The sequence below is a fragment of the Chaetura pelagica genome, unplaced genomic scaffold (genome assembly GCF_000747805.2).
Source record: "Chaetura pelagica isolate M959 unplaced genomic scaffold, ChaPel_1.0 scaffold45, whole genome shotgun sequence".
Classification (NCBI taxonomy): Eukaryota; Metazoa; Chordata; class Aves; order Apodiformes; family Apodidae; genus Chaetura; species Chaetura pelagica.
The window spans coordinates 3,085,274-3,104,792 of NW_009953217.1; the positions used below are offsets into that span (position 1 = coordinate 3,085,274).

A 19,519-nucleotide genomic window follows, 5' to 3' on the forward strand; every position below is an offset into this window, starting at 1 on the left:
TGCCCTCTCCAGGGCAGACAGGTATGGTGTATGACTAGCAAATCCAAGCAGAGGGTGGCAGTGCCATGCCTAATCATTTCCATGGACCAGCTCAGAACAGATTAGACCTGAAATGTGAAAGAGCCCTCCAAGCTCCTTTGTGCAAGCATCAAACCTGAGGCATCCTGCTGTTGTCTTGGGAAGAGTCTTTGAGTGATCTTGCTCTGTACTGGCTACTGCAGAGCTTGGCCAGCAACCCAGAGGTTCTTCCTTTGTATGTGACAGAGAGCTTGATGTCAGATCATTTTTCTCTACTCACTCATTCTTTCCCTTGCATTGAAATGGTTCCTTAAGTGAACATTTCCCAGCCAGTCCCCTGAGCCCAACTGTGAGCACTGTCTGTGCAGGCATAACAGGAAAGGTTCTTCAGTTCACAGACCAGAATCTTGGAAAAAAAACATGGAGTAACACAAAAAAAAAGTCACAGATTAGAAACTGGGACAATGAGAAAACAAGAGGTTCTCAGCTGCATGTGAGCTTGTAAAGCTATAAAGGGAAGGAAATTTTCTTTTGTTTAAACCTTCAGTTCCTTGATAGGTGTATTTACTGTATTTGTATCTCATCCAGCAGAAACTTGAGTCCCTTATTTATTAGAGAGGGTCTTACAGTCCATTTGAGTGGCATTATTTTTTGTGAAGTTCTGACACTACAGCTGTGCATTAACAAGGAAAGAAAAATCTTTCCTCTCTTTCTCCTTCCTTCTCTCTGGTCTTCATACTTGCTGAGCTCCAAAACAGAGTTTTGCTTGCAGACCTTAATATACTGAGTTTGGAGAGGGATTAGGCAATGCATTTAGAGATTTCTGACATCTTTACCCTTCAGCAAGAAATGCAAACAAAACTAAAGCTGCTTCATGAATCTTTAAGGTATTTAATACAAGATATGTTTTTCCAATGAACCACTGGGATGGAGATGACTGTGGGTTTCTCTCCCTTACAAACTTGATGAAATTGCTGGGCATGAAGAAACTTCCTCTGCAGCTCTGTCAAAAAAAACCAAGCCCAACATGCTCCATTCTCTGAAAGCTGCAGAATGATCTGTGTTCATACTTTATAGCCACAGCAGAGAGAAGAGGTGGAACAGCACTTCATAATCAATAAAAGGCCAAAGATAAATATTAAAAAGATTATTGAATCCTTGCTCGTTAGTGCTAATAAACACAACTTTTAATCACCAGGTCAATGTGTATTTTGAACTTAGTTAAACCAAAGGCTCAGAGTAATCTTACATACGTGGCTACATTTTAGTACCTAAATTCTGCTGTGACTTCCATAGGCACAGATTTACAACAGTTAAATGACTGAATTTAGTGGCTAGTTCCATGTCTGATTTCCTCCTCCAGCAAACCACTGAGGCTTTGCAGCTAGTGCTGGATGTAATAGCAAGTATTCAGAAGCAGAAATAAACTTGCATTACATTCTTGTTCCACATTGGCATAACAGTGAAAACTTGACAAGCTGCAAGCATCTCCTTCCCCAGCATGGGATTCTAGTGCTGACCAGTCCACAGCAAAAACAATGACAGGCTGCAAACTGATTAGCTTCATGGATCATGAATCTGTCAGACAGAGGGCTCCAACTCCTTTTTAATTCATTATCTTCCTTAATAGAAGATGCTAACTGTATTATTGGATTTTTCTTCCCTATCCAAAAGGAGAAAACAAACAAACAACACAGTACATTTTTTAGTTGAAGACTTGCTCTTACTTTTCCCTCCTGATTTGCAGCTCAAGGACAGCATTACCCTAAGAAACACGTAATATAAATACCCAAACTGTGGGCAAGGTAGCAATGGTAAAGACCACTGATGCTCTACATATCTTGAGGGAAACAGCCCACTGTAATTACAACAAAAGTAAAAAGAGAAGCAGCAGCTGCTTTCAGAAAAAGCTTAGAAAATCTGGTAAGGTGATACTTTTTCACCATGGCTACTGCTTCCAACTCTGTATTTGCTTTCTGGAACAACACCAATCTTGACTTATCATACAGAAGAAATATCAACACCATCTCCTCTTTTCTGGATTCATTTGGGGAAGCACAGATACAAGATACAGAGCAATTCTTGGTGCTCTAAGCTTGGTAGTGTGGACAGCTCCTCAAAACCAGCTACTCTGAGGAACAAAGATCTGGTGGGTGAATTTCCTCCTCTAAGTGAGAGCAAAATAAATGGAGATAGTTTTCCATCCACTGCTACAAGTTCTATGATACTCCTGTTGGTATTTGGACATCCAGCATGAAACTTAACTTCCTGTATCCATCCATTTCTCAGAAAAGAAAGAATTTGCCAAAGCAACAAAAGCCAGTTTTGAGCTCTACAGCCTGATTCTTCTTGAAAGAACAAACTGAATGACAGTCTAGCAAGAACTAAATGTAACTCTGAAGAAACAACTGCTCTTTCTATTGCTTGAGAAACCATCTTCATAGTCTGCTTATTCAAAACACTTCTCTGTCAGGACCTTACACACTGCAAATGGTCAGCTTCCCTGGCCAACTTCTGCCTGACCTCAGTTGCTCCTGTGGCCACAGCTCATGCACTGTGTTCTTTGCAGTTATCCCTGAAGAAGAAATTCATTAAAATAAAGACACCTCCTCAACTGCTCCTGAGTACAAACTGTGTCTGTTCCTCCTCCCACAGTGTTTCAGTGCTTTATATTAAAGGGGAGTCAGGGAAAGTCAAGGAAAATATTATCTCCTCCAGCTTTCCTGGCACTCAGTGATGTTGATGGTCATTTTCAAGATTCTAACAAACTGAGATCTTAAATCTACTCTGTAATGTGGGAATTCCCAGCAGCTTAGTTTTGCATGTCTCCTTGAAACAATTGTCTTAATTTTACATCCATAAGTTTTAAGACATAAAACACCCACATTCATCAGGAAGAAATCAGGCCAAATGCTTTTTTCTGTTCTAATCTCAAAAACTTCCTGTATCAAGAAAAATGTCCTTTAATATCAAGCAGAAACAAATCATTGCAATACACCACAAGTTTACCAGCACACATCTGCTCCTGGGAATTCCCCACATTCCCAGGCTGAACAACTGGACTTCCTGTAGTACTTTCAGTGAAGAACAGCAGCAGCCTTTTCAAAATAAATGTCTTTTATCCCTTTGAACCCTCCCTGTCCTTTTTCCGACAGAAAAGACCAAATTTGCAGGAATTTCTTTCCTGTAAGACTTCCATGAAGGAGAGAGCTGGGACACTGGCAGTCCCATAGGTAAGTTAAAGCTCCCTAGGAAGTTGCAATAGTACACATGGGACAAGTGTTTCCTGAGAATCAGTCATTTTTGTCCTTCTTCCTTTCTTTCTAAATCCCAGACCAGTACAACCAGATCTAATTTTTCTGCACAAAAATCCCAAACAAAACCCACCAAACCAAACATATTTGTATCTTGCTTTTTAACATGCTTGCTGTTTTATTTGGCTTAATTCCTCCATTCTTTCTAAGAAAGCATGGTAGAAAGCCTTGAGAACTGTTAATCAGTTTTGGACAGCACAGTATATATGCATAGATAACATATACAGCATGAATATGGCTCCACTTGTAAAGAATATTTACCTTTACATTTAGGATTATTAGACACTTCAAAAGGAGCTGCCACACACATAACATATGAGGCCCTGTATTTCAGTGAACTATTTCTGGCTTTCCTCAGGCAAACAACACCAGAAACATGTCACCATATCTAATAGTCATCTTCATTTCTATATTAAAAATGCTAAAACTAGTTAAATCATTTTCAAACAAGCCCCTTTATTAACATGAAAAATGGCTAAAAGCTCATACTCAGATCTTTCTGTAGCAAAAACTATTTGCCTTTTTTCGGTAACTTGAGTCACTAATATGTTTTGAAATACCATCTGTAAGAAATTTCCACTCTATTCCCCAGTGTGCCCCTTGAGATCAGCCTGTGGCTGTGTGCATGCTGCATCACCAAGCATTAGCCTGATTGAAAATTAATGGAGAAGCTGAAATCTGCTTTCAAATGCTTTTCAAAAATCCCCAAAGAAAATGTATCCCCCATGTGGCTTTATTTTTAATGGTGCTGCACTTAAATTTAAGGAAGAGCCCAACTAAATTCCAAGTGACATGAATTCTGCCAACTTACTCTCCAGCTAGCAATGTGAAGTCAGCTATTTAGTTGCATTTCCAACAGTGATTTCTAGTAGCTTTCCCATTAGGAAGTACTCTTCAACTCAGGGTGATGCATCAAGATCCCTAAAAAAGGATCTTCATGGCCAATGAAGAATTAATCCCAGCATGACTGCAAGGAGTGAGAAGATAACAGCCCAGATATCCACAAGTGGACTACATATTTTAAGACATCACTTTTTCTATAATGTCCCTCCCACTACACTCCAAGTCCATGTTAGATGCAAAGGAAAAAAATGGTGAACGAAATCAAAGGAAAATTTTTCAATAAATAATATATAAGAGTAAACTCTCAATTTTGCATTTCCACAGAACAGTTTTCTGTACCCTTGAAGCTATTTGTTATTTAGATGATAATATGTAAATACAGAAAGTTATCCTTGACTATTAAAAAATGTACTACAAGTATTTAATATTAAAAAAAATTGAAGGTACTTTTGTTTCATTTCGACTATCTCAGTCCCTCAGCTGATGCTGTCGGTGCTGATCAGAGGTTGAGTATCACAGTGGCATCTAGAAATGTAGGGCAATAAAAAAGTTTTCAAGGTAACTGCTGCAGAGCTCTGCATAGATTTCATTACAGCTTTGCTGTCAGGTTGCAGGGTGTTGGTGAGGAGGAGGGTCGAGGAATGCAACAATTTCCCCGCTATCACTTCAGTAACAATGTTTTTTACGGTCTCAGGAGGACAAGCAACAACGTTTGGCAAACAATCCTTCCTTTAATGGGCTCCAGTGTATTTCACAGGAGACCAGCTTTAATCTCTGGTCAAATCCAGTTACACAGCAGAATGTTTCTTTCTACCTATGTACAAATACAGAATGGTCAGAGGAGTAAACCATCAAATGGGAGGTGAGTCATGAGCTGAGGATACCCAAGCCCTCCCTGCCTGCCAAAACTGTAGTGAACAGCTCTTCATTTTGCCTAGTCCCAGCAGTTCCAAGGCTGGTTGCAGCCCAGAAAGGGTAATCCTTGCCTGGTAGTCACAGCACTTGGTGTGCTCAAGTGATGCAGAAGCTGATTTGACCAACCAGGGATGGTCTCGAAATGTTTGAACAGTAGTCACAGGGATTTTCTTCTTGCTTTAAATGAGCAGTTCCTATCAGAGTGAAAACAGCCCAAGTTTATGGTACGTGGGAAGAATTATGGTTCAAAGAGAGCACTGTTCCAAGAACAAATGCATAAAGAACATTGATTTAGAACTGAAAATGGGAGTACTAAATCCATGATGTTTAGATGCTTTATATGGGATCGAGCTGAGAGCCTGGTGGTAGCAGCAGCATATTTATAAAAAGGCATGTCTGAGTTAAGCAGAGAGGGCAAATGAAGGTGCAGGTACCAAATGTATTTCCCTCAGTAGGCAGGAGTAGGAAGCTGCCTGGCAAACCAAGCCTCTTTAGCAACAGATGATGGAGAACATCCAAAGATCAAAATGAACTTTGGATCAGGACCCTGCAGGATAAATAATTGGGTAAAACCAGCTTTGTGAAAATCTGAGAGCAGTCAGATCCTAAAGTGCAGATGGGACTTTATTCCACTTTACATCTTTCCCAGTGATACTTGCAGGATTGCTCTTTGTGCATTATAGCTATTTTACGAAATGTCCTATTCAAATTAAGCAGTTAAGCATGTTTTAACTTCATTGGGGTTACTCATACAATTAAAACTAGGAACATATTTAAGTGCTTCATTGGACTGGAGCCTAATTGCACTTTTATAGTTTTTGTTTAAATTAAAGGCTAGCTAAAGGTGAACAGTACACCATTCAATGATTTCATGCATTTAGAAGTTTAATGTTAACAACAGTTTCTTATCTTCTAATTATTTTGGGCACTTCAGAAGACTTCCATTTTAATTTAAGTTTAGTTACATTTAGAAGTAAAACATTTTTTAAATATCCAGCCATATTTCCTGTCTAGCACAAAGCTAATATCTAGGGCACACACTTCACAGCAGCAAAACACTTCAACGTATGGGAGTTTTTTTATATTTATGAGCTCTTATCCTAAATCAGAAAAACAGGTCAACATATGCTTACTCTTCACCCAGCTTGACAGAAATTAGGCACACATCCTAGACTAGGCAACATATTTAAGTATGATTGTGAATTTGAGTGGGCCAAGGACACATACTAGTCTTTTCCTGCTCTGAGAAGCTGTGGCCGTTCCTGCCCATCAAGATGCACTAGTGCTCCTGCCCAAATCTGCCTGCTGGGAACCAATTTCCTTTATCCTGTGTTGTCTGGTGCTTTTTCCTACTTGCCCACAGACACTTGGAAGTCACACCCTCAGTATTTGCAGACTGAGATTAATTTGCCATCAGAAAGCAACCTAAAAGTGCGTGCTGTGCACTGGGGGAACAGGTTATTCCCATTAACTGCCTGCCCAGCAGACTGAGGCTGTGTTCACAGCCATGCTCCTCATCCCTCATCTATATATAGATAGACACATTCAACCCGTTCCCAGCCAGACTGTTTGCTCAAATCTGTATTGAGAGAAACTTCCCCCCCCACTTCTTCCAGAGATTCCCAGATGTGTCAGGCAAAGGACACACGTGCTTCTCTATGAGCAAACAGACCACAAATTCCCTGTCTCCTGGGTCCATGTGGGTTAATAACACCAAGGCAATGAGGCAGTGAACTAGCTGTAGGTCGTGCATTTGTTTTCAGGCAGTGTAGAAAATACAGGAGAAAAGCTTCAGTGTCATTTTTATCTTGAGTTTAATGTAAACTGCACCACGACCCCCTGGGAGAACCGTGTCCTAGAGAAAGAGCCACAGAGGGGATGAAAACTTCCTGCAGCTGGTGAACGAGACAACTATTCACTTTGTGGATGGAAATAACTAAAATTTATGCCCTTCCTCTGGAATTTTAGGGGTACAGTCTAACTCAGCAACAGCACCCCAGGGTATTTTAGTGAAATGTTTTAATTATTATGGCTGCTATTAATATTGTACTGTTAGTCAAGTCTGCACTGCTGTCACTGCCAGAGAGGTGTGTTTCATACCACCCCAGGGGCTGCCCTGATGCTAGGTCATTCTGAAGACAAAATACATAAATGCAGACTAACAAAAGCCTGGGAACGTAGAATAAATAATAGACTCATCCCTTGGAGCAAAGCAGAAGATAAACTAATTAAGGAACTATTTGACAACCTGAAGGCATCTCACACAGGTAAAAAGGCAACTCCAGAGGGCTTCATTCTAGAAGCTGGGAAAAGAGGAGCTTTGTGCATAAGCAATACACAGAGATGACATCTTTTGTCATTTAAAGGTGCTTAAGGCCTCACTGATAAATCCTGCCACACCACAACCACCACAAATTGAAGGTGCACTTCTCAGACCAAGAGGATTTGGATTGTGCCTGATGCCTGCATGACAATTGTCCTCATTTTCTCTGTTTAATTCAGACATCTAAGCAGAGATGCATATCTGTGCTGGGCAGCCAGCTCTCCTGTTCTCCTCTGATGAACAGTTTCTTGTCATTGCTTAAGTGATCCCTACACAATATATCAGCCATGTTCTAGTTCTCTCAGAAAACAGAGAATAATGTTGCCTCCCTCTGTAACTACTGTTAACCTGCTGAGCGAGGGCCTTCCAGCTTTCTTTCTGGGGAGAAGAGATAAGAAACACTGATTTGGAGTATTTTCCAAGCATTATTTTAATGTATATGCTAATCTAGACAGCAGGGGTAGTCAGAATAGGGTTATTTACTTAAGAAAGTGCAGCCCATATCAGGTTTCTTGGCAAAATAACTTTGCCTCAAATATTCATCAATGACAGACTTAGGTTAGTCATCTTTTTAAGACAGAGCATTTATCTGCAAACAAATGGAAAAAAAATAAATAAATGAGAAACACAGAGCATGTTGTGTGTTTCCCCAGTGACCCTCCTTCAGCCAGTTAAAACTCCATCATAAGTTTTGTGTGAAAAATGACATTTCCCAGTTGATGTTCCCAGATGATATTGCTCTCAAGGCACAGAATCATCAAGAACCACAGAGATCAGGAATCTGATTTTACACCACATTTTACACCCTGATCTCCTTCTGCTATATGGAGAGAGGGGTTATTTAAACTTGCCTGAACAGCCAAGAAATAGAGACAAGAGTGATCAGCCTGGTGCTGGCTTTACAAAGGAGGCACCAAGGCACACACCTGGAGCTCCTGCTCCTCAGGCCTCACACCATATTTCAAGAGAAGTCTCTAGGTGGGAACATTCAGCTGCTGGGTTTTTTGTGGCCAAAAGAATTCAGGTCAAAATTGCCCAATGATTTCTTATTAAGACAGTCAGTTGGTTTGGTAAAAATTGAAGGAGAAGAGTGCACAGACTGTATGGGAAGACACTGTTCCTGAATCTCCTTTGGAGTTGCATCTGGCAAAGTGACCTGGTTTGACTACGGTTTATTTTTGAGACCACAGCTTAGAAGCCATACACAGAAACCAAAACTTTTTCAGAAAGCTAGAGGAACAGAAAATAGAGGACCCATACATCAACATCATAAAACTACCAAATAACTGATCTGGCAAGTGCTGTTACAAAGAAACAAAACCTTGGAAAGCATCTAGATCAAGCTAACTGAGACAGGGAGCTTACATCTGCTAGCCTGCAACTGTCAGAAACTTCTGGCTCTGGCTAGTTTTAAGAATGTCTCACTTTTATTAGCAGTAAATTCACTCAAAACAGGAGACACAGGCAAAACAAGAAAGAACTGACACTATTAAAATGAAACACTGCATCAACCTGGAGTTCACAATTCAGTTTTATTTCAGATAGAAGAGTAAATTGTCTGACATTTTGGCCTGCTCATGTTTTTATCACAAAGAAAAACAACAACAATAAAAAACCCTTCATGTTATTTGACATCCTTGACTTTCTTATACTATGAAACCTAGTCAAATAGGAACCAAAACTAGCTACTTTTTTAAATTAACACACCAGGAAGACATTTGGAGATAATACATATATCACGTTGTCAGTAGAACTAAATTTGCATGCATATTTTAAGAAAAGGGGAACATTTTCACCTCACACCATTAGAACTCCTTCAAAGCTGTAAGGTGGGTATCAGGTGTAGTGTAACAGAGATACTTGTAAGGAAACAGAATAGGAAAATAAATATCACCCTGAACTCATTGCCTGACTTGTTCTGGCAGCAGAACATCCTGTGATGTGATATCATGGAGCATGTAACACAACATGACAGTTCAAAAAAGTACAGGAATACCCTTTTCTCCCTGATCATGGGCAACAATCAGCAGTGGGTGCAGAGGAGGGAAATGAAACCAACATTAAGATGCCAACAGACAGCTACAGGCAGCTGTAAGTCTTGGCTGGATTTCAGCAGTGCTTCTGCATGCCAGGTATATATTTACCTGTGAAAGAATGCCATACACAATTTTAAGACAACACCCCACAATTGTTCTTCTTAAGGAGGAAATTCTCCTTCTGCTAAAAACACATTGTGACCCTCTGTTTTCAAGTTCAGAAAATTACTACAATTTCTTTTTTTTTTTTTTTTTCCTGCAGTCGTGTTTAAAGCACCTGGAAATGTGCAGGTCACACGAGACACATTCAGCCTTATGATCTGTAAGAAACACTGAGGGATGCAAACCAGCTTTTTGACCATCTTTTGCTTTCCTCTCAGCTGAAAGCTGTGCTGTTTCCAAGCTTTGCCTCCACAGCTGCTGAGTAGGGACCTTACTCAGGCTACTTGTGCCAGCAGGTCACTTTTCAGCATGTGTTGCTAATATAGAAATGCCCTCTTGATTTGGATTAAATTCATCTGAAATACTATTTAAGCTGGCTGTCCTAGGTTCCTGAAGGAAAGATGTCCACTGCACATCACTACACCTGAAGCATGTCTACTATGTTGTCATCTTCTCTGCTGACTATAAAGGTAGCCAAGTTGATCACCTTAAATTAGAAGTCTAATTTTTACCTACCTTAAATAAACTATTCATATATTCAAGAGTACATTCTGGTGCAGACAAATTGCAGGAAATGGCTCCCAGTCTTACTGCATTTAAACTCAACACTGCAATCAGTTACTTTTCATGCTCTCTAGATAATCAAACGCAGCCTCAACTAAATCTACATTTATTAGTGTTGACAGTCATGCAGAATTTGTCTTCAACAATTAATATACACAAAGACACTGCAAAAATGTAACAAGAGGAAAAATACAGCATTTGAATGTAAGGTGGGTTTTTGGAAAAAGGTTGTTAATTTTGTATTATTCTTCTTAATTTAGCCTTGCTGCTTCTCCTTTCATTATCCCAGGGGCCAGCGTTACTAATAAAGATCTATGTTATGGGCTTTGTGGTGTAATTAAAGTCACTACTTAATTGGCAAGTCTAGCTAGCACTAAATAAAAGGGAATCAATAGCTTATATAATGGGAAAAAACAGAAAACTTTTATAAATTCTATCAAGCATCAGAAATAACTGAGATACCAGCACTTGTCCAACCCTGCTTTTGTGGAGACAGTGTTGGGTGCAGCTCATGGGGAGTCTGTGCTTAGGAGCCACGTCCTGCAAAATCTTTGCCCAAAAGATTTGTCTGCCCAAACCCTTTGGGGTCACCAACTCCTATGCACAACAAAACAGAAGGCAGATTATTACTGTAGTCCAGCCTGGGCAATCTTATGGTCCTGCCAAGTGGTCATGCCCTAGTGCTGTTGATCAAGCCAAAGTCTGAGAACCTTCCTGATGATCACCTGAAAAAAGTGGTTGGAATGTGTTTTTAATTGTTATTGGGAAACGTGGTCACAGTGTCAACTGTTCCTCAGCCTTCTTAGTGGAGCAATTAAATATTGTATAACTAAATAAACACTCTAAGTCCTATTGATGTCCTGAGATTCTGGAGACAAAGGTTTGAGCCCATGTTCCAATTAATATATCATTATTTATACAAAATGAGCAAATCTCCAGCAGAGATTGGAAGAAAACCTACAGTACCTTCATAAACAGTCTCAGGTCATGACTACAGGTGTCAGTGACAACTGCAGAGGTACAGTACAAAAAATAAGCACTGAGTGTAAAGCCAGGCCTGGCTGGTGGAACCTACGATTCACAGGGAGTTTCCTCTCCCAGCTAAAGGAGCAGCTGATTTTTCCCTTCCTTTGAGGGCTTTACACAGTTCCAGTCTGAGACCTTTATAGCCAAACAGGAAACGCTTCCCAAACTGCAGTGCTAAGCCTTTGGCACACACAGGGATGCACAAATAAGCACAGCTGGCCCAAAGGCAGCAGCATGAGCAAATTTAGGTTTTCAACTGATAGAGCGAATGAACCGAGTCAGAATGACAACACTGAACACCAAGCAGTGGCTGGTCAGAGCCCAGCTCTCTGCAGAGGAAGCAGCACAGGGATTTATTCAGCCCACACCAGATCCTTCTGCTCTTGGGCAAGACAGAAAGTCAGCTCCAATGGGGCATCCTGACGAAGCTGTGTCACCAACTGTGTGTACAGACAATCTGTGCACAAAGTGCCTGTGCTATTTGTAGGGGCTTCACAGCCCGAGGAAAATGTCCAGCCTGTGTAACTTGGCAAAGCTGGTTGAGATCTAAATGAAGTCCCAGAGCACGTGTACACACATGCTCCCTCTCCACTGTTCAAAATCCACATCTGGACATTGATTTGGAAACTAATTAAAAGACTTCAGTTAGTTTCATTTCTTACTCAATTTCCCTCCAATAAAAAATCCCAATCTGTTGCCCAGAGGTAGTTCTGTCAGCTCCAATTTCTGTCTCTGTTTTTCCATCTCTCTGCTTCAACTTAAGTCGTATGTACCATTAAAGTGGTCAAATTGTTTTGTTGTTTTTTGGGTTTTTTTGGTCGTTTTGTTTGTTTTTCCAGAATTTTACCTTTTTTTTAGATCTATTAAATTATTGCAAAAATAAAAAAGTCAGATTCTCCTATTAAAAATTGAAATAAAGCCTAATTGTCTGTACTGTGAAACAACTGTCAACTGAAAAAAGGAAATTCTTAATTTTAACTCATGTTTCACTTTCCTGTGACCTGACATTAATCTGAAAGTATTAGAAGCTAGTGACAGAAAATTCATTATTTTATTATTCAACAATATTTTTTGTGGCACAAAGAATAACCAGTGCCCCCAGAGGATTTAAAAAGTGGGTCATGAGGCAGAGCAAACTGCAGAGGTGGAAAAAATCAAATAATACCAAGTCTAGCCCTCTCCAATCCACTGATCCAAGAGCTGATGCTCTTTGAAAGCCATCTGCCTTCCTGCCCTGCTCCTGCAGGGACATCCAACACAGGCAGAGAAGCTGCCCCCTCCACTTGTCTCTGGCAGGGCCCATTGTACCAGACCACTGACCCTCCTCTCATGACAGAGAACTTGCAAACACAGAGATGATGTGGCTCCAGAGAGCTGCTAGCTTAACATTCAAACATTATAGTGAGTCCACAAAACTCTACTGCCAAAGGGTCAAAATTAGAGGTGAGCAACTTGAGTTCCCACAAGGCTTGAGCTAACTGCCCACTGAAGGACAGGCTCTTACAGAAAGACTGTTTTTTAGCAACTGGCCTCATAGTAGCTACTGTTATTAAACCTTTGATTGAACAAATCAGAGGTCTATTTACAGAGTTCTTCCCCCTTGATAGCACTATTTGATCAATTCCAGAATCCTTTTTGATAGGTAATTAAAAAAGCTTTTCCTTATGTACAGAGTGGAGTGAACCATTAGTTACACTTCAGAGCCCTAGAGATGCAATTCCTTTGCTATTGTGAAATGTCTATAGCAAGCAAGGAAAATGCTCACCTCTATAAAAGAACTGAATAAATGAAAGTAATTTCCTCAGGACCTAGATTCCTCTGCTTTTTATGGCTAAAGACTTGAGTTGCCTCAGCATTATTAAGTTTGTTCTTTAGGGCTGAATTTTCTCAATACAAACATCCATGACCATTACCCAACAAAATATCTTCTTTGGCTGATAGAGCCAGCAGACTGAATCCATATATTAGTATTATTGTTATCACTGAACTGCCACAAAGCACTCAGCATCAAGTTGCACAAAAAAAGATCAGTTAAATTAAAGATCCTCACCAAGTGGTGACAATTTCTTGTAAAAGCCAATTTAGCGGTTACGGAAGCTCTGGGATCACATTAACTTTTCTCAAAAGTATGAATATAATGCAGCACAGCAAGTGGTTTTGACAAGTGCATGTATGTGTATCTGTGGGCATGTCCTGCATGTAAACAAACGCCAGAAGTTATTTGAGTTGCAAAGTCAAGTGACAGAAAGGTAGAAAAAGCCAGATTTACAGGTATTCCACCTGTTTAATTCAAGCCCTTGCGATCCAGTCTGAGCACCAGAAAGGACAGGGGAATTGACATTGTTCTGAGACATGATGTTCATGTTTGAAAGCATCTGGTTAGTTGACACTTCCCAGTTTTCCAGGATGTCACATTGTAAAACAGCTTTTTTAAGCCCGAGAGCCTTTTCCCCATCTTTGAATTGAATTCCCTAGGGTTTTGACTTTTTCTGCATCCTTCATCTTTGATAAAGTCAAAATCTACCGTCATATGGGGCTGTAGCACCTCTGTCTTCATGCATGATTGGGAAGGATTGAGTCTGATCCGTTGTTACTGGAGTACAGAGTTGTATTTTGTGCTACAGCTGGCAGCAGTGAAGGCTGTTCTTCCCCATAGGGGCAGATGGATGGCTGAGCTGTTCCTGAACCCTGCTGTAGCAACACAGCACGTCCCAGTTAAACCTGCTCGCTCTCCTCTCAGTCCCCCTAAACAATCATTCCACTTGAAGACAAATGACTATGCAGGGATCCTGCAAATGTTTGTTGGCATTAATGTAGATTTCATATGTACTAAAAAATTTACTCTAGAATTTAGGTAGGTAATAACAGGCAGTACTAATTGGACCACTATTTTCATGTATTTTAACAGACAAAAAGATATCAAGCACTTTCCATGGAGTACATGAAGCAGAATCTCAGGTCAGTCCAAAACTAAGATGATTAGCTGAAAGTTTCTAAAAACTCATCAATCAACCATAATAAATCCTGAATATTCTGCCCTATAATTAACTCAAATACATTTAATTTCCACTACTCCATCCTTGCATCCTGCCATGACACTCAGCTGTACTGTACTCAGAGCTGCTTCAAGGCAAAAATCACCATGAAGACATACAACACAGTATGGAAAGATCACCAGCACAAGTTTAAAATCAGTCCATTTGATTTAGGTGAAATCCAACAAGAAATGAAAACAGTGTTCAAGGTCACACTGAATAAACTTACAAACTATTGGGAAGGCTTTGCGTTGTTTTATAAAACAAAATTGCAACTTCTCTATATTACATGTTTCTTGAAATTAAATTTAACTTGAAATATCAATTCACAGTATGTTTTTGAACTGTTTCCCTGGGGCTATCTGCTTTCTACACAGAGACAGGGTAAGTGTTCAAGCTGTGGGAGGTGCAATACCAGAGGGGAAAAAGCTGAGACTTATTACACCATGTTAGGATCAAACTATAATTTTGTAATTATTGTGTGAATTGTGATGGCAGGGAAGCCATTTACTGTCATTGCTTTGATTTGCCACACAAACGAAACATGCACAAAATCTGCTGTTGTCTCCTGTACTGACTTAGCAATTCCCAACTTAAAGAAAAGGCTTCTGAGTTAAAAGGAGTATCTGCACTAGTTGCAGCAGGTAGGAAAGCAGAAGACAGTGTGAGTGCATGGGAAAAGCATCCCAAAAGCAGGACTACCCACCCTGGCTTGCAGACTGTCCTGCAGTGGAAGGACATGGAGGTGACTCCAATTTAGGAGCCTTCATGGTCATGCTGCCTGAGTGCACACCTCTTCAGTGGAAAATATGCTTTTAATTTGCTGTGTGGGGATGAAAATACCTACTGAAAAGCAATTAAGCTGCTGGATGCTTACTGAAGTTATGATAGTAGATGGAACAAAAGGCTTATTTTACCAGAGTAAGATACTGGACCACAATAAGGAGAGAGTTCAAAGATAAAATGAACTAAAATATAATATTTTTTCTCAAATTTCTTTTAAAGAAGACTAAGCCTGGAATATGACAAGTCCTACATTTGCATAGTGAAATCATGTTTGCTTTCATAAATTGTGTCTGTGCAATGCAGACTTGAGTATAAATTCTCTTGGTGCAGGACAATTTATTTTGAAAAACTTCACACTGATTTTAGGGAGTCTTGGACCAGATCTGACACACAACTCAAATATTTGCATAACTACAGACTGCTTTTTCATGAGAATAATCTCACTTCTTGTGATACAGCAAGGGATGGAGAGATAAGACCACTGGGCCAGTCAGAAGACCTGCATCAAATGTGATACCAAAGCAGTACATTTTTTTTTCCTCTTTGCTACTTCTTTTATCAAGGGTATGTTTGTTTGTTTGTTTTATATAGGATGTGTCTGAGAAAGCAAATGCTGAGTCAAAATTTCTGAGATTAGATTAATATGTAACACAGCTAATGGAAATTGTAGTTAAGCTGCAGATTTGTTTTGCTGGGTTTTGGCAGCTTGAACAGCCTAAAATCCTAATTCAATTGCAATCTACTCACAGAGCACAGCTGTTTTGCTTGGCTAAACTTTTCTTGCCACTTAATAAGCTACTTTTTTATTTAACTTTCAGTTCTGCTTAGGAGCCCCAGTGGGTCTTCTAAAACTGAAAATTATTATTAGAAATTAATTAAGTATTCTTTTCAATTCTGTCTCCTGAGAGTAACTAGGCATTGCTGCTGATCTCCTCTGCATTAAGACATTCCTGATTGTCATTCGGAGGATGGCAGTGTGGATGTCTCATCTCAAAGATACATAACTCCATAAATATGAAAGATTTGAAAGACATTTAATACAAAATATAATAAATCAGTGCAAATATTAAACATATAATTGCAGTGTCAGGCATAGCACAGGCGTGTGAAGACTACAGCACTAGACAAAAATAAGCACATGTTTCAAAGACAAAAAAAATCTCTTATTGCAATAATAGGACCCTGATGGATTACACCTAGTCTGTGGTTCAGCACTTTGTAAACCCCAGCTAAACAATTCTAAGAACATAAAATGCCATTAAAGAAAAGGCAGTTGATTTGATGGTGAGGTTTTTTTAATGACCAGTGTCTACACAGTGCTTGTTGTCACTGCCTCACCTTCCATTGCACATGACTACAAGAAGCACAGATTACAGCTCTCACCTCTGCTGCTGGGCTCTGCTGGCCCTATCTGGCTTTTTCTAAGTGAACCAAACCCAGGAAGCACCAATATCCTGATACAGTTTTGGATCTGAGGCTTTGAATGTGCATAGTGATGCATTACAGAGCTAGCCATGCATTTAACATGGCACTTCATGCTTGAGATGGCAGCTGCTCTTTTTAATTTCCACTAAACTCAGGGGCATATGTATGTCTAACTACTGGGATACTCTAACCAGGAGGTGATGTGAAGAGATTAATGCCACCATGGATCAAGAGAACAAGAATCAATCACTTAGTCTTAATAATAATGTGGAATTCAACTTACTTTTTTGGTCTGTAGTCAGGGATGGACCTGTCCAGTGATATCCTGTCACTGAGTTGGGCATTGTAACCATACTCTTCATACTTAGTCTCCGATTCATGGCTGTCATCTCTCAGGGTAGCAGCCATTCCCCCCTGGCCCAAGCCTCCTGGACCTTCAACTAATCCCATGGGCTTTGCCAGACCTAAATGAAAAAGACAAAAAAAATTAAATTAATAAAATCTAATTGTTAATATAAAGGAAATGGATCTATTCTCTTCTGTGACCACAGAATGGTTTTAGAAAACAAGATTTGAAATCCCTTTAAACTCAGCTCTGAAATGCTCATGGTTCTGTGGAAATTATCCTCAGCCTGTGCCTACACATTTTGTAGTATCAGTGCATAATTATTAATGAGCAAACTATAACAAATCAATTAGTAACTTCCACGATTGCTCCTTTTTCCTGTATAAATCCCTGGAAATGGGAATCTTGCTTCCAAATATTCTAAAATGCCCAATTATCCTTAAGATAACTGAGAAAAATTTTCCTGAAAAGATCTTGAGACCAAGCCTTTTTCCACTACAGCCCATTATAGCTAGATTCATTTTAAGGGAGGTATGTTGGGTTTCTACCATACACAGGTCTGTCAGTTTAACTCCTTATTAATGTCAGTTCTGGAATAAGCATTAAAGCTGAGGCATCTCCTCTGTGGCTCTAAAACCTTCTGCAGCTCTTGAATTGTTAAGATTTGGTTTCCATGCTGGGAGTATAGCTGTGCAACTGGTCACCAGCTGCTGCTGGGTAAGAAATACAGGGTAAACCTAATTTCACTATATGAGTTGATAGATGGGTTATTTGGACCCCACTGCACACCTTGCTCAGCCTGTTCCCACTAAGATGGGCTAAATATATGTGGAAGCTGACATCATGGGAATTAATGAAGATTTCCTCTGCCCTTCAGATCTCTGATGAACAAAATGTGTATAATATGTAAGATTCTAAACTCTGTATGGCTTATAGGATCAGAAAGTTTGGACACACTTGGGCTAAAACGATTAGCTCCACTTGGTTAGTGCTGAGACATCAGCCAGTCAGCAAAGCATTTATAGGCTTCATCCACTGGTATATTACTGGTCAACTCAAAAAGAAATGTAAAACAAAACTAAATCAACATAAAAAATGTCCATAAGATCACACTACCAAGAACTCTTTCCATGGCAACAGGTATTTAAATTGGTGCTAAGTTCTTATCCCGTGTTTAATGTCAAAGGTTTCCAAACGGCTCATTATCAACAAGTCATTATAAGTAAAAAAATTATTTACAATAGTCTAGGGGTTACCATACAGAAATGTGCAAATATCCTCCAAATCATTTATGACGTAGAGTAAAACAATTAGTTTGACCTGCTTGACATTTTTCAAATTAAGAATTTTTCAAGAGGAAAATGTCATTATTTCAACTAAACAATTAAAGACAATGACTGAAGGGAACTGTCAACATTTGCCAGTAACACACAAGAGAGTAAAAAGCTGGGACTCGTTTTGTCAAGTCATAATAAGGTCTGAGACAGTTTAGTCCCTCATGAAGAAATGTCCCTTGCACCGCATTGCTAACACTCTCCTCACTTGTTATTGCTCCATCATAATCTCTGCTTAATTACAGGACAGAACAGAAAGACATTGGTTTGCTGGTGTCTGAAAGAGTGAAGTTTGCGTTTTCTACTGCAGAGCTTATGAGAAAACCCTATGCTGAGGTTAAGTGCAACACTACAAATAGTTTGTTTGAACATCAAAGAACCGAGTATCTGCATTATTTAGGAATTTTGGTACTGAATTTCAGACATTGCCTACAAAAATACATATCTCATTCTGCAATCAGTGATGCTAAGTAAGGACAGACCTTGCTTGTGCTTGTGACTTTGATGTCTTCCTCATGTTCCTAATCATCATGCAGTGAAATGTTCAACTGTCTCAGAGTGATTCATGAGTCTTAGCAGGAGAGGGGAGGGCAGAAGAAGAAAGAACACCCTACAGAAAAACAGTCTTGGCATGGCCAAGCTTTTGAAAAATTCAGGCAACTTCAAGCATTCAAGCCTGTGAGTTGTTGAAAAGAAGGGTAAATAAGAGGCTCAGTTGTAGGTTTGTGTGGGAGGTGAAGTCCAGATCTCACTAGCAAAAGAGATGGAACAGAGGCACAAGCAGAAGCCCCACAGGCCCCACATCTAGGAGGGCAAAGTAGAATATAAAGTTCCAAAACAGCATCTTTTCTAGGGCACTGCATTACTGGGACACAGAGAAAAGTCCAAAGCACCAAGCTACTGGGATTGATGCTGATTTTTAATCAATAATGAACTTCTTCAAAGTTCTAAGTGAAATAAAATGCTGGGGAAAATGAAAACTACACTCAAGGTAAGGGCACATGGTATCAGTAGACAGCTCTCTTCCTCCATCTCTCACAGTGCCCAAATAGGATCTTTTCTCACCTTTGATGACTTATCCCCTAACATTTGGTAACAAAAAACATTGCTCTTCCACCCCTTAGTGACTACACTTCCTCCAGGTATATTGTCTTCCTCTGTCAAACACGTTTTCCTTCAGTAAGGTATGGAACTAGCACAGAAGACAAATAAAGTACTGTCCTGTCTCAAACTGTACAAGGACAATGAAAGAAATCAGTTCAGCTGCACTAAGTTGAGCCCCAGCAGGATAGCAGAGTGACTATTCCTACTTACCACCTTTCTGCTAAACATATATATACAGAAATATATATATATATAAAATAGTTCCCAGCACAAGCCAATAAATCCTAG

General features: G+C 39.7%; 1 protein-coding gene across 1 annotated transcript in view; it reads right to left on the reverse strand.

The window, feature by feature from the left end:
- GALNT9 (polypeptide N-acetylgalactosaminyltransferase 9) overlaps window positions 1-19,519 on the reverse strand; it is a gene marked incomplete at its 5' end in the record, with an annotated part of 132,203 nt that overhangs the window by 87,732 nt on the left and 24,952 nt on the right. The window contains one exon of the mRNA XM_009997691.1: window positions 16,731-16,911. Coding sequence (XP_009995993.1) covers window positions 16,731-16,911 — 181 coding nt within the window. The remainder of the gene's footprint in view (window positions 1-16,730; window positions 16,912-19,519) is intronic.